A 12,696-nucleotide genomic window follows, 5' to 3' on the forward strand; every position below is an offset into this window, starting at 1 on the left:
CATCCAGTAATTACACACAAAGCTCGAGGGATATGAAATGTGGTGTTATCCACATCAATGGAAAACTGTCCTCACATCACATGGGCTTACGGCTACAAATCATACTATAGCTGTAAATCCGTGATGCTCACTGATGGGATCATGACACTGTCACTCAGATTCATTACAACTCTCAGTTTTGATGCTTACAGCTGGGTCACCGATGTTTACTGTTCCAATCCTTATCCTTCTTGTGGTCATGCTCTCAAGTTTGTTGACCTATTGAGGCTGCTGTTATGTCGGTGACAAGGGTACAGCTGTTTACAGTGTATGCCATTTGCGTGATAAATGGCTCAACTCTAAATGGTGATCTATCAAGACTATGTTCAATTAAATTCAAACCAAAGCAGACAATTACATTTAAATAATGATGTGTGACCTATGACCACTCACCCGGAGTGCACCTGATCCTATCAGACCACAGAAGCTCAGCAGGTTTGAGCCTGGATAGTGTTTATATGGGCAACCCCCATGCCTAGTAGCAGGTGTTGTACGCAATTTGCGAGGGCAGTGCAGCAGAATTAATTGTACTATCTTCCTCCCAGTTTAACACACAGGCTTTCACGACCAATATCATCCATAATACAAGTTTTTTTGAGTTAGATCGCATAAATATGTAAATGTCTCGTTAAACCCGGCACCACCCGACACAGCCAATTAGTAAGGTTTGTCATGTAAACAGGACATGCAAGTTCATTACGAGCACAGCACACCGGTGTGTTGGAGAGCAAAGCCACAACATTTACAATCAGAGTAAGACATTTCGCGAGTAATTACAACTAGCTTCATCAGGCGACAGCCAGATTTGTGAAAAAAATCCTCCTCCCACCACCAGCCTATGCTGACCAATGTGGCAAAAACAAATCCCACAGTCTGCATGGAATGAGGTGGCTCTCATCCAGCAGTGGAATGACAAATGGGCTGTCAGATCTGTCAACCAAATAAAAAAAAATATAGAAGTATTCTTTACACAACCCATTGGCCATACGGCTCTCTAGGAGTAAATTATATCAGCAGTCTTGATTCTGAACAAGCAAGACTCTGGCCCGGTTTTGGCAAGGGAGTTAGGGCTGCCCTTTTGCAATGTTGGTGAACTGGCAGATGCCAAAGGCAAGGACTCTCTCGTACTCACACAGGTCGGTACCAGTAGTTGCCCGTCTATGCCTTGTTAACACACCTTCAGCATAAACCCACATGTGGGTAAAAGGAAAAGGGTGGGGTGGTGGGCGGGAAATTTTGGTTCCTTGGAGGTCCAATTGCCAAAACATTAAAGGCCCTTGGGATGGGCAGGAAGGCGTATGGGCTGTAAAGAGGGCAGTCTTTTGTTGAACAGACTGGGGTCTTGACTAGATCACTGGGGGTACTTGTGCTGAGCACGAAGCATTCAGGCTGAAATCTACAACACCTTAAGCTATCAAGGTGGCCTTTGACTCACACATTTTGGATCCAATGGATAATAAATATATAAACGAAAGTTGGGTCTGAAAAGAGCACCAAGGGCACTGGAATCAAAAAGAAGGACCAGATATATTCGTGTGTATACTGCAATCCATTTGCTTTGGCTCAATTTAACAGATAAATATTGACCGACCAAAATACCAACATTGCTGATGCACAAACAAGTGAGGTGACTCGCCACCCTACACGACACAATCACACGGTGGCCTTCCAACTAACTGTGCATTCCCGAACCAAAATTATAAATAAAAACAACAATCACGGGCGATAATGAATCCCTCCTCGTCTCGATTGGAAGCGGATTATACATTCTTCATGCACCGGCCAAGCGTGATGACGTCATCTCACGCAATCCCCTCGGGGAAGCCCCCAGGAGGGCGCGGGCTGACGTCCACCACCTCGGGGTCAGGGTGCATGGGGTCACGGGGTCAAGCTGATGCATGCGGCTGGTGCGCACCCCTTCCCGCTCTCTCAGCATTTCCATCACCCCTCCCGCCCCCCTCCTGGAAGGAGGAGAGGGGAGAGCAAAGCTGTCACGGCCCGCTGCCCCCACCAAAACCATCCAACCTCAGTCACCCTTACATGGAGTGCCCACGCTCACGAGAGAGGCCGTCGCACGCGCAGACGCTTAATGGCAATTCTGGTGCATGAATCACGGGCACCGTCAACCCCAGCGCACAAGCCGCGCACTCACAGTCTCGCAGATCCCGTAACAAAGGAGGGTGGGAGAGGGGGTGATGGGGAGGTGCGTTACTGTACAAACCGGGCACGCAGCATGTGCTTGGGGCTTGTGCTCAGCCTGAAATTTAACCATCCAAAACCACGATCAGTGGACACCGCTGGCGCCACCATCACCTACACTGTCAGCACCACCATCACTAACACCGCCAGCACCACCATCACTTACACTGTCAGCACCACCATCACTAACACCACCATCACTAACACCACCAGCACCACCATCACTAACACTGCCAGCACCACCATCACTAACACCGCCAGCACCACCATCACTACCACCGCCAGCACCACCATCACTACCACCGCCAGCACCACCATCACTACCACCACCAGCACCACCATCACTACCACCACCAGCACCACCATCACTACCACCACCAGCACCACCATCACTAACACCGCCAGCACCACCATCACTAACACCACCAGCATCACCATCACTAACAACGCCAGCACCACCATCACTAACACCACCAGCATCACCATCACTAACACTGCCAACACCACCATCACTAACACCACCAGCACCACCATCACTAACACTGCCAACACCACCATCACTAACACCACCACCACTAACACCGCCAGCACCACCATAACTAACACTGCCAACACCACCATCACTAACACCACCAGCAACCACCATCACTAACACTGCCAACACCACCATCACTAACACCGCCAGCACCACCATCACTAACACCGCCAGCACCACCATCACTAACACTGCCAGCACCACCATCACTAACACCACCAGCACCACCATCACTAACACCGCCAGCACCACCATCACTAACACTGCCAGCACCACCATCACTAACACCGCCAGCACCACCATCACTAACACCGCCAGCACCACCATCACTAACACCACCAGCATCACCATCACTAACACTGCCAGCACCACCATCACTAACACCACCAGCATCACCATCACTAACACCACCAGCATCACCATCACTAACACTGCCAGCACCACCATCACCACCATCACTAACACCACCAGCACCACCATCACTAACACCACCAGCATCACCAACACCACCAGCATCACCATCACTAACACTGCCAACACCACCATCACTAACACCACCAGCATCACCATCACTAACACCACCAGCACCATCATCACTAACACCACCAGCACCACCATCACCAACACTGCCAGCACCACCATCACTAACACCACCAGCACCACCATCACTAACACCACCAGCACCACCATCACTAACACCACCAGCACCACCATCACTAACACCACCAGCACCACCATCACTAACACCACCAGCACCACCATCACTAACACCGCCAGCACCACCATCACTAACACCACCAGCACCACCACCACTAACACTGCCAGCACCACCATCACTAACACTGCCAGCACCACCATCAATTACACCGCCAGCACCACCATCACTAACACCACCAGCACCACCATCACTAACACCACCACCACTAACACCGCCAGCACCACCATCACTAACACTGCCAGCACCACCATCAATTACACCACCAGCACCACCACCACTAACACTGCCAGCACCACCACCACTAACACTGCCAGCACCACCATCAATTACACCGCCAGCACCACCATCACTAACACCACCAGCACCACCATCACTAACACTGCCAGCACCACCATCAATTACACCGCCAGCACCACCATCACTAACACCACCAGCACCACCATCACTAACACTGCCAGCACCACCATCAATTACACCGCCAGCACCACCATCACTAACACCGCCAGCACCACCATCACTAACACCACCAGCACCACCATCACTAACACCACCAGCACCACCATCACTAACACTGCCAGCACCACCATCACTAACACCACCAGCACCACCATCACTAACACTGCCAGCACCACCATCAATTACACCGCCAGCACCACCATCACTAACACCGCCAGCACCACCATCACTAACACTGCCAGCACCACCATCAATTACACTGCCAGCACCACCATCACTAACACCACCAGCACCACCATCACTAACACCACCAGCACCACCATCACTAACACCACCAGCACCACCATCACTAACACTGCCAACACCACCATCACTAACACTGCCAGCACCACCATCACTAACACCACCAGCACCACCATCACTAACACCGCCAGCACCACCATCACTAACACTGCCAGCACCACCATCAATTACACCGCCAGCACCACCATCACTAACACCACCAGCACCACCATCACTAACACCGCCAGCACCACCATCACTAACACCACCATCACTTACACCACCAGCACCACCACCACTCACACTGCCTAGCACCACCATCACTAACACCACCAGCACCACCACCACTCACACTGCCTAGCACCACCATCACTAACACCACCAGCACTAACACTGCCAGCACCACCATCACTAACACCACCAGCACCACCATCACTAACACCACCACCATCACTAACACTGCCAGCACCACCAACACTAACACTGCCTAGCACCATTGTAATAACCACCCCCATCAACATTTTTCTCATTGACAAAAATATAAATGTAAACATCCTGGTTACGTCTGAACACACTGACAATACCGGTAAACACAACATCATTCTTGCATTTCCCACCGTGCCGTTATATCTGTTAGCGCACACGTCAGGCATCCTTCTCTCGCTCTTTCTCTTACATGATTCCATCCCAGTCCCTCACCAGCAGGGTTTATTAAAGAGTACAGTAGTGGAAGCTCTGAACACTAGGCCTGAGATCAATTATAATTAGGCATAGCAGCATCGTTAGCTGAAATCACAATTACAATGTGATTACAATGTATAACGAATTGCACAATTGCAATAGTAATTGAACCCATATCTGCCGAACACGCACTGCATTCAAAGCAAGCCCCTAAAGGAACCACACCACAGGGAGATACACAGAGCCAAACCTAAATGAATACAACCATCACCAATAAGAACACGACATCAAACTGAACAGTTAGGAACTAAACCGAACCGCTGCGGACTTCAGGACATTGGACACCGGCTTAAGCACTAAACGCACGAAATCCAAAGAAACAGAACCCTCCAGCAAATCTAATTTCCCAGGGCGAACGAGGCAGCAGCATCATTCTCTCTGTCTCTAAGACTCATGACATCACCACTCATCTAGCAGCCTGCGATCTGAACGTGCTAGTTACTACATGATGACGAGTGACCCGAATCTAGGACCTTTATGTAGGCATAGGACCCGGACCTGGGGCCATGGCACAGATATTAAATTTGGCACCGAACATTTGGGAACCTAAGGCCTAGAAACCATGGAACTCCCGAGACATGTCCAGACTTGCGGAACGGTGGACGTTGCATGACACTCAGGGAATGCAGTCTGGGATCAAGACCTGAAACCTGAGCATTTCAGAGCTCCCAGAAGCCCAATGACTCAGAGCCTAGGTAAAGGACGAGTGGCCAGTTGCATTAAACACTTCAAGTGTAAATTTACACATAATGTAGTTTGCCATTTTAAGTATTGCTTAAAGTTGGAAAATAATCACAAGAGACATTTTATGCAATTTGCCACTGAAATACATGGTTAGACCTGAACATGGGATTTCAGAGCAAAAATCAAGACACCATGGGACCTGAGACAACAACCTGGTGATAAATGAATGACCCGTGCAACAATGTTGGAACCTGCAAAAAAAACGAGGAAAACGAGACCTTCCCCACCAATGCCCATCGTGGAACCCAATTAACAGGGGAACTGAGATCAGGGACTCTGGCGACCACTACCAATGGATAAGGGACCCTAGAACCAGGATCGTGACGAAATAAAAACCCAACACACAACCTGAGATCTTAGAGGTGAGAACCTACCACCAAGATCAGGAAATAAGGCGAGGATCACATACACGGGGTCGGCAGATCTGAAACCACAAACAGGAACCTGGGATCAGATGGACCCAAAAGACATCGCACCTTGAATCGCACCCCGAGACCTGGGGTCAGGAGGAGACCTGAAAACACAACCTTAGGAATTTGGCAACGCAACCAGAGGGCCTAGGGTCAAGAGACCTACGAACTCGGATCTGGGAACAGGAGATTTACAAAACGGGGATTTCCCTGAAAGTCGAGAACTTGGGAACGCATCCAGGAGACACTGGAACCACTCAATCTGGGACATGCGATCACGAAACTTGAGGGCTTTTACCTGGGCCCTGTGATCAAGCGGCTACACGAGACCACAATATCTGGGTGACCTGAAAAATCAAATCAATTAAGAAGGGTGACCGACCCTGTGATCCGAGTGACGTGAGATCAGATCTGGGGGTGGGTGGGGGGCCCGTGGATCTGCACGCACGCAAAGGGAGAGATCTGTGGAGATCTCTGTGGACGTGGGGTTCATCCCAGGAGCCGCCTTCTCACCTGACTTGAAGAAGGCCACGATGTCCGCGTCGTTGGACGAGTCGTCGGCGACCTCCGTGGAATTCATGTCTTCTCTTGCGTTGATAAAATCGTGGACCACAGTGGTTTTTTTTTTAAAGCGAGAGGGTCGTCGTGAGCCCGGGACTATTGCTCGTTGGTTATTGTCCGCGGCGTTTACGATTTGCCGGGTACGCGGCGTTTAAACGTCGTTGTTTGATTCGCGCTATTGTCAAGCGTCGCTACAATCTCAGCACCACCACCACCGCCTCACCACCACCACGGCCTGACCACCACCTCACCACCACCACCTCACCACCGCTACAACCTCAGCACCACCACCGTCTCACCACCACCACCACCGCTACCTCACCACGGCCCCGCTGTCATGATCGGCTAGACAAGGCAGCGGGCGCCGATTTGCTCCCTTCGCTATCGTCGACGCACGGACGCTGTTGTTTTCTGTTGCGATTGCACCGTTATTATTATGTCGTCGTTGTTGTTACTGCTGCGGCTGCCGATGCCGTAGTGGCGTCTTGACGGCAAAAGGAAATCCGACGCGACCATCGGCTTCCTCCGAACCCTCCGAGCCCCTTCCCCTCTTCCAGCCGCGGCGCTTTGCCTCGCTCCACCGCCGCCGTTGTCGTCTTAATTTCTGTAACAATAATTAATATCGTCGCCCTCACGGCTTTAATTACCCGCCGACAACCCCCCACCCCCCCGGGCACCCCCCCCCCCGCCGCCGCCCACCCACCCCCCTAAAAAAAAACAATAAAATAAGATAAAACCGAATAAATATTGCGATTAAATCCGCTCCGTCGCCTCCCTCCCCTCCCTCCCCTCTTCTCCTCTGCAGCTCCGACCGGGCAACGGCGGAATCAATGGAGCGACCCCACGGCATCGGAGGCATCGGAGACGGCGGCGAGGAGGAGGAGGAGGGCCTCCATGTTCTCCTGAACGAGGTTGCCGCCGCCGCTGATGATGAAGATGATGGAGGAGGAGGTGGTTGGTGGTGGTGATGATGAAGGAGCAGCGGCAGCGGCGGCGGTGAAGGAGAACGGAGCTGCGGACGATGGAGGGGTAGGGGTGGGGGGGGAAGAGGAGAATGAACGGAAAGAGCCGAGCGGCCCGGGCGGGGTGAGACGGAGATTGCCGAATCCCTGGCCAGGGAGGGTTTTTTTTTCTTCTTCTGGGTTTTGATTTTTTTTTCTCGCGTGTGTGTGTGGTGCGTGTGCGCGCAGCGTCGTTTCGTTATTTAAATATATCCACGTTGCCCTGCTCTGTGCTGCCCCGGTGTGGCTGCGATGGGGAAATCTCTTTCTCTCCGGAGGGTGATGTCACCCCCGTCGTTTTGCTCGGCTTGGGACTCCATCGAGATGATGATGATGGCTTCGGGTCACGGGGGTGCACCGATGGGATTCGCCTTCATTGAGCAGATTCTGCGGCCACGTTGAGGCCCTCTGTCCCATCTTATTAACGTCTCCTGTGCCAGGCCCCTTTGAGTGCTCTTTTTTGTGGTTGCAATTTTTGATAGGGTTAGATCATTAAATGTGTGTTCTGGTGCTGTCATTACTCTCGGCGTTTTGTCATTTGCATTCCTGCCTACCTATCGTTATTATCTGCGAGATTGGCTGTAGCATTCCAATGTACACCTCTATGGCAGTTCATTAAGCTTATCATCTAACTCGTATGTGGATCTAGATAAATACAATATGTGCCTCTATCATAATACATCGGTAATCTACATTTAATTTAAGTTTGTCGTCCTGCTCACCCTTCACCAATATGTCAACAATGAATGTGCTTTGGCTGTGCCGTGCACAAAAATAAAACTGAAATTCCTCCACTTTCATCTGATGTCTATTTATTTTATCCGAGCCCACGTCATTATTGATCACCATCTTCATTTGAGTATGGTAAACGTATTCATTATTAATACTCGCAAACCGCACGTCGTTTGGACGTGACTGTTCGTCCCTAACCTCGCTGCAGACGTGACGCCCTGTCAGCCAGCAAAACATTTTTTTCGAACATAGTATGAAATATTGCTTTATTTATTTGTATTCACCTTAATGTAACATTTACGCATCATTTTCTTTATTTATTTTTTATCATAGCACAGTGAAAGACATCATTTTTCTTGCACAGGTGGTGAGCGAATGGAGTGCGATTTGATGTTACAATTTATTTATCTTACCTGCCGGTATTACTTGAATGGTGCATCACTTTCATTTTGTCTTCCTCGAATGTTTGCTTCTCCTCAAATGTCTGCAATGCTTCTGAGTTATTTGCTGTAACTTCAAATTGTTTTTGTTTTACCACTGTCCTCAGCGGGTCGTTCCTGTAAATCAGCTTGAGGCTGAATGTTTCTTACCCGCATAAACATAGAAAATCAATCAAAAGATGCGGCCGAGGTGGAAGGTGGGTGGGGATGCAGGGGTTGTCATCAAGCAGGTGTGCGCAGTGACGTCACTAGTCATCCAGCCAGGACGCCAGTCAGAAAAACTTTTCTCGAATACACTGGAATATATTGATGTATACGATTTCAATACACGAAATTCAATTGTTTGTAATATTTAACCTGTCTTTTTATACGTCGAAGTGGTGGAAGAGTAATTAGCGCATTGTACCATGAATCCAGCGACCTGATTTAGATTCCCAACAACAGCTAACATCCATGGCAAGTGATATATAAAGCAGCTCTGGGCCTCCTAACCCCTTCACCAACCCGCACTGACAACTGTGGTTAAGTTTCATTAAAAAAAACGATCCCCAAGACTGACATGGCATTTAAAGGTCTTCATCCAGCAGTTGATTGACAGGTGGCAGACTTAGGCAAGCAGAAATTGCATCATTGCAAAAAGCATTCATGTAATAGATTTCTAAACCAATCCCTCGAATGATATAGAGCAATGGTTCCCAGAGGCATCCCAGAATAAAAAAAAAACATTGAGGAAAAAAACAGGATAGTTTAAAGCTTTTTATTTGCAAAATTGGTTCAGCACACGTGCAAGAGAATTCAATGAACAAAAAGTCAATAGGCCAATAGACTAAACATATTTAATGTATGTGTGGAGTCACACAAGAGAGTTCTGCTTATATATCCATCACACAACTTTAAGTACTCTTCAATATGTTATGAAAATTTTACAAAGTTGAATATATGGCCATTTACTCCAGATTGATCAATGTTATTTGACATTCGCTTGTCCGTTATACAAGCCCTACCTGGGTCATCCCTGCAGATTTGTCTAGATCTTTTGACCCACACTTCTCAATGGCCAGGAAGGTCTGCATACTGTGCTCCAGTGCAGGTGGGCGCTGGTCGATAGGCTGGAAGGCGCGTGGCATGGTGGAACCCAGGTGCACCAGGAGTTCACAGCACTCCTCAAAGCTCCGCAGTCGCTGCTTGTACTCGGTCTTCACGTGCTCAGAACTCCTAGGGTTCAAGGCTGCCACATGCACATTCAATATACAGGATCTGCTGCATTCAAAGCACCTCCCCCCCCCCCACCAAACACTGCTCACGGTAACTCAGTTTTAAAGGAGACCCATGGTGATGAGTTTATAGCTGTGCAAAGCCACAACAAAGCTTAGTTGCGCTTGCCTGCCCGCAGTTCACTGTTTCAAAATGAAAGGCCAAGGTTTAACGGTGAGTGAACTTACTCTTGAGATGGAATGCGACGAGCAGAAGGGCGGAGCGGTGCAGAGAGAGGAAGGGGTATTTAGGCTTGAGGCACCCCACTGCACTCAAGGCTTTCACCAACGCAGTTGACAAGCCCTGAGCAGGAAAGAAAACCACAGCCACCCACACAGTCTTCTTACCAATGTGCCTAGAGGTTCCTTTGTATATATACATTTTAAATCAGTACTTCAGAAAATACACAAACACCCGGTTATATTCCTTTACTTAAATATACCCTGCCTGCTCTTTGCGTATACAAGTCAGTAGAAAATGTGCGTTTTTATGCTGGAAAATGTATGAACAGCAATACCTGCTCCAGGTAGCCCAACATTGGAAGTGAGGTCAATGATATCGGCACTCTCTTTGGTGGAAGTTTTTTGGGGAGTTTAATATCTGAATATTTTTCTGGCAACCTACAGGAAAAAAGCATAACACAAATTATTTCACGTTATTACAATTCCAGTGTAATACATATATACATGATACGCATATGATGTGTGAAAAAAATATATGATGGACATTAAATTTAAAAAGGCACTTACTTCAAAAATGATTGCCGTGCAGCTTCCGACAGGCAAGTGTAAACCTTTCCTCTGTATTCTGCAGCAAATTCCATACTCCCATTCACCAAGCAGTCATAGCTGAAATAAATTAGGCTTTCCATTGGAGTGGAAACATCTACCTTATGGACTCCTTGAATGATTTAGGCATATCTAAAGATGTGCATTTCTCTATACCCATCCTGTCTAGAAGTGTTTACCATCACAGCCGTATAGTCACTACCAGTATCACGTTTTAAGTGGATCATTATTACCAACACAAGATGTGGCAAGTGAAAAATTACACTTTCTGCACACATTCAATGTTATTGAACAACACTGCCAACATTTATTTAACAGGCTAGTTAATTTTGTTACATATTCTTAGGATTAAGTTCAGTGCCCGATGCTCGTTAGGCTGCAATAAGGCATACTCATTTAACAAGACAAAATAAATATAGAATATTGAGAATAGGTTTTCCCATTTTTCCTGGCAACAAAACAGTTGTGTTCAGATGTTAAAACACCAAACTGAAACCTTTTACAAGGAATCATGTCTGCATTAACCACAATACTTGTGGTCAGAATGCAAACAAAAAACATACTCTGATAGTATATGCATTGTCTTTGAAACTGATTGGTCCACACCAGAGACAGCTTTCTTTGGAGCCTCGTCTCAAACGGTGTTATTTCAGAGGATGCCTTTTGGCGAGTATGTTTTTTGTTTGCATTCTTGACCACAAGTATTGTGGTTAATGCAGACATGATTCCTTGTAAAAGGTTTCAGTTTGGTGTTTTAACATATTAACACCTGTTTTGTTGCCAGAAAAAAGGGGAAAACCTATTCTCATATTTTGGTACTGGTAAAGGAGATCCCATGATGAAATATAGAACAGAAACACAATTGAGATTGAGGATGAGGTGGGTTTACCTGAGCTGACCGTCCAGGTAGGTGACAGGGCAGTAGCCCTGAAGCTCCACCTGCTTGGGGAACATCTGCTTTACTTGTGCCGGTGTGAGGGGATGGGGCAGTGCGTCGCTTGGAGGCAGAGCACGCGGTGCCAGCGGAGCCGTGAACTGCTCGGGACTTTTAAGGAAAATCTGGGCAGGGGGTGAAATGTGCCAGTGCTTAGTTACAGCCAAATGTCGCACTTGCATATATTATATATTTTTTGTATGGATGTAATTGCCTGGTTCAGCCCATCACATATTCTGTAGCCCGAGTTACAGTGATCATGATTGTGTGCACCTTGTCCAAGAGCAGAGAACAAATATGCAAATGCAAAGGTACATTTAAAAGACACAAGATAAGTATTAGTTGAAATAGGCACAAGTAACACATAGATCAGACATCACACTTAAGTATGGAGAGCAAAAAATAACAATACATCAGAGAATGACAACAAAAAGGCATATTTTAGTTTTATTATCACAACATTTGAAACAATATTTTTGAAATGATTTTACTTTGCACAATTCCCTGCAATTGTTTACCTATGTACAAAATTATTGAATTTCCTACCAAGTCTGCCTTGCAAGTGACTTTTCTTGATGGGATCTCATAGTTATAATTAAAGTTTTGATTGATTCAAAGTGCAATTATTTAATAACAGTTTTTTATTGTGTTATTACACAGCCATTACATGTATATTGCATACACATATATAACACATGAGAAAGGTAAGTTTTAGATACAGTAAATAATTTAACATGTTAAATATTTATCATTTTCTCAAGGCCACCAACAGATAAGCACTGACCAATGCTCATTTGAGACAAGTAGACACTGACTTTGTGTTTCCATAAGACAAATGACTTGTAAAACATTATTTTACAAT

General features: G+C 47.3%; 2 protein-coding genes across 3 annotated transcripts in view; both read right to left on the minus strand.

Annotated features, from left to right (window-relative positions):
- LOC144724743 (triple functional domain protein-like) overlaps window positions 1-7,329 on the minus strand; it is a 189,425-nt gene extending 182,096 nt beyond the window's left edge. Inside the window, exon 1 of the mRNA XM_078604129.1 lies at window positions 6,638-7,329. Within this exon, the coding sequence (XP_078460255.1) occupies window positions 6,638-6,704 (67 nt within the window). The 5' untranslated portion in view covers window positions 6,705-7,329. The remainder of the gene's footprint in view (window positions 1-6,637) is intronic.
- A 2,271-nt stretch (window positions 7,330-9,600) lies between these two features.
- AK9 (adenylate kinase 9) overlaps window positions 9,601-12,696 on the minus strand; it is a 32,237-nt gene continuing 29,141 nt past the window's right edge. For both annotated transcript variants that reach the window (XM_078604148.1, XM_078604154.1), the window contains exons 33-37: window positions 11,790-11,959; window positions 10,862-10,960; window positions 10,630-10,732; window positions 10,301-10,415; window positions 9,601-10,086 (exon numbers count right to left, since the gene is read on the minus strand). In XM_078604148.1, coding sequence (XP_078460274.1) covers window positions 9,848-10,086; window positions 10,301-10,415; window positions 10,630-10,732; window positions 10,862-10,960; window positions 11,790-11,959 — 726 coding nt within the window. In that variant the 3' untranslated portion in view covers window positions 9,601-9,847. The remainder of the gene's footprint in view (window positions 10,087-10,300; window positions 10,416-10,629; window positions 10,733-10,861; window positions 10,961-11,789; window positions 11,960-12,696) is intronic.

Source organism: Lampetra planeri, chromosome 2, assembly GCF_965212315.1.
Source record: "Lampetra planeri chromosome 2, kcLamPlan1.2.h2, whole genome shotgun sequence".
NCBI classification, from domain to species: Eukaryota; Metazoa; Chordata; class Hyperoartia; order Petromyzontiformes; family Petromyzontidae; genus Lampetra; species Lampetra planeri.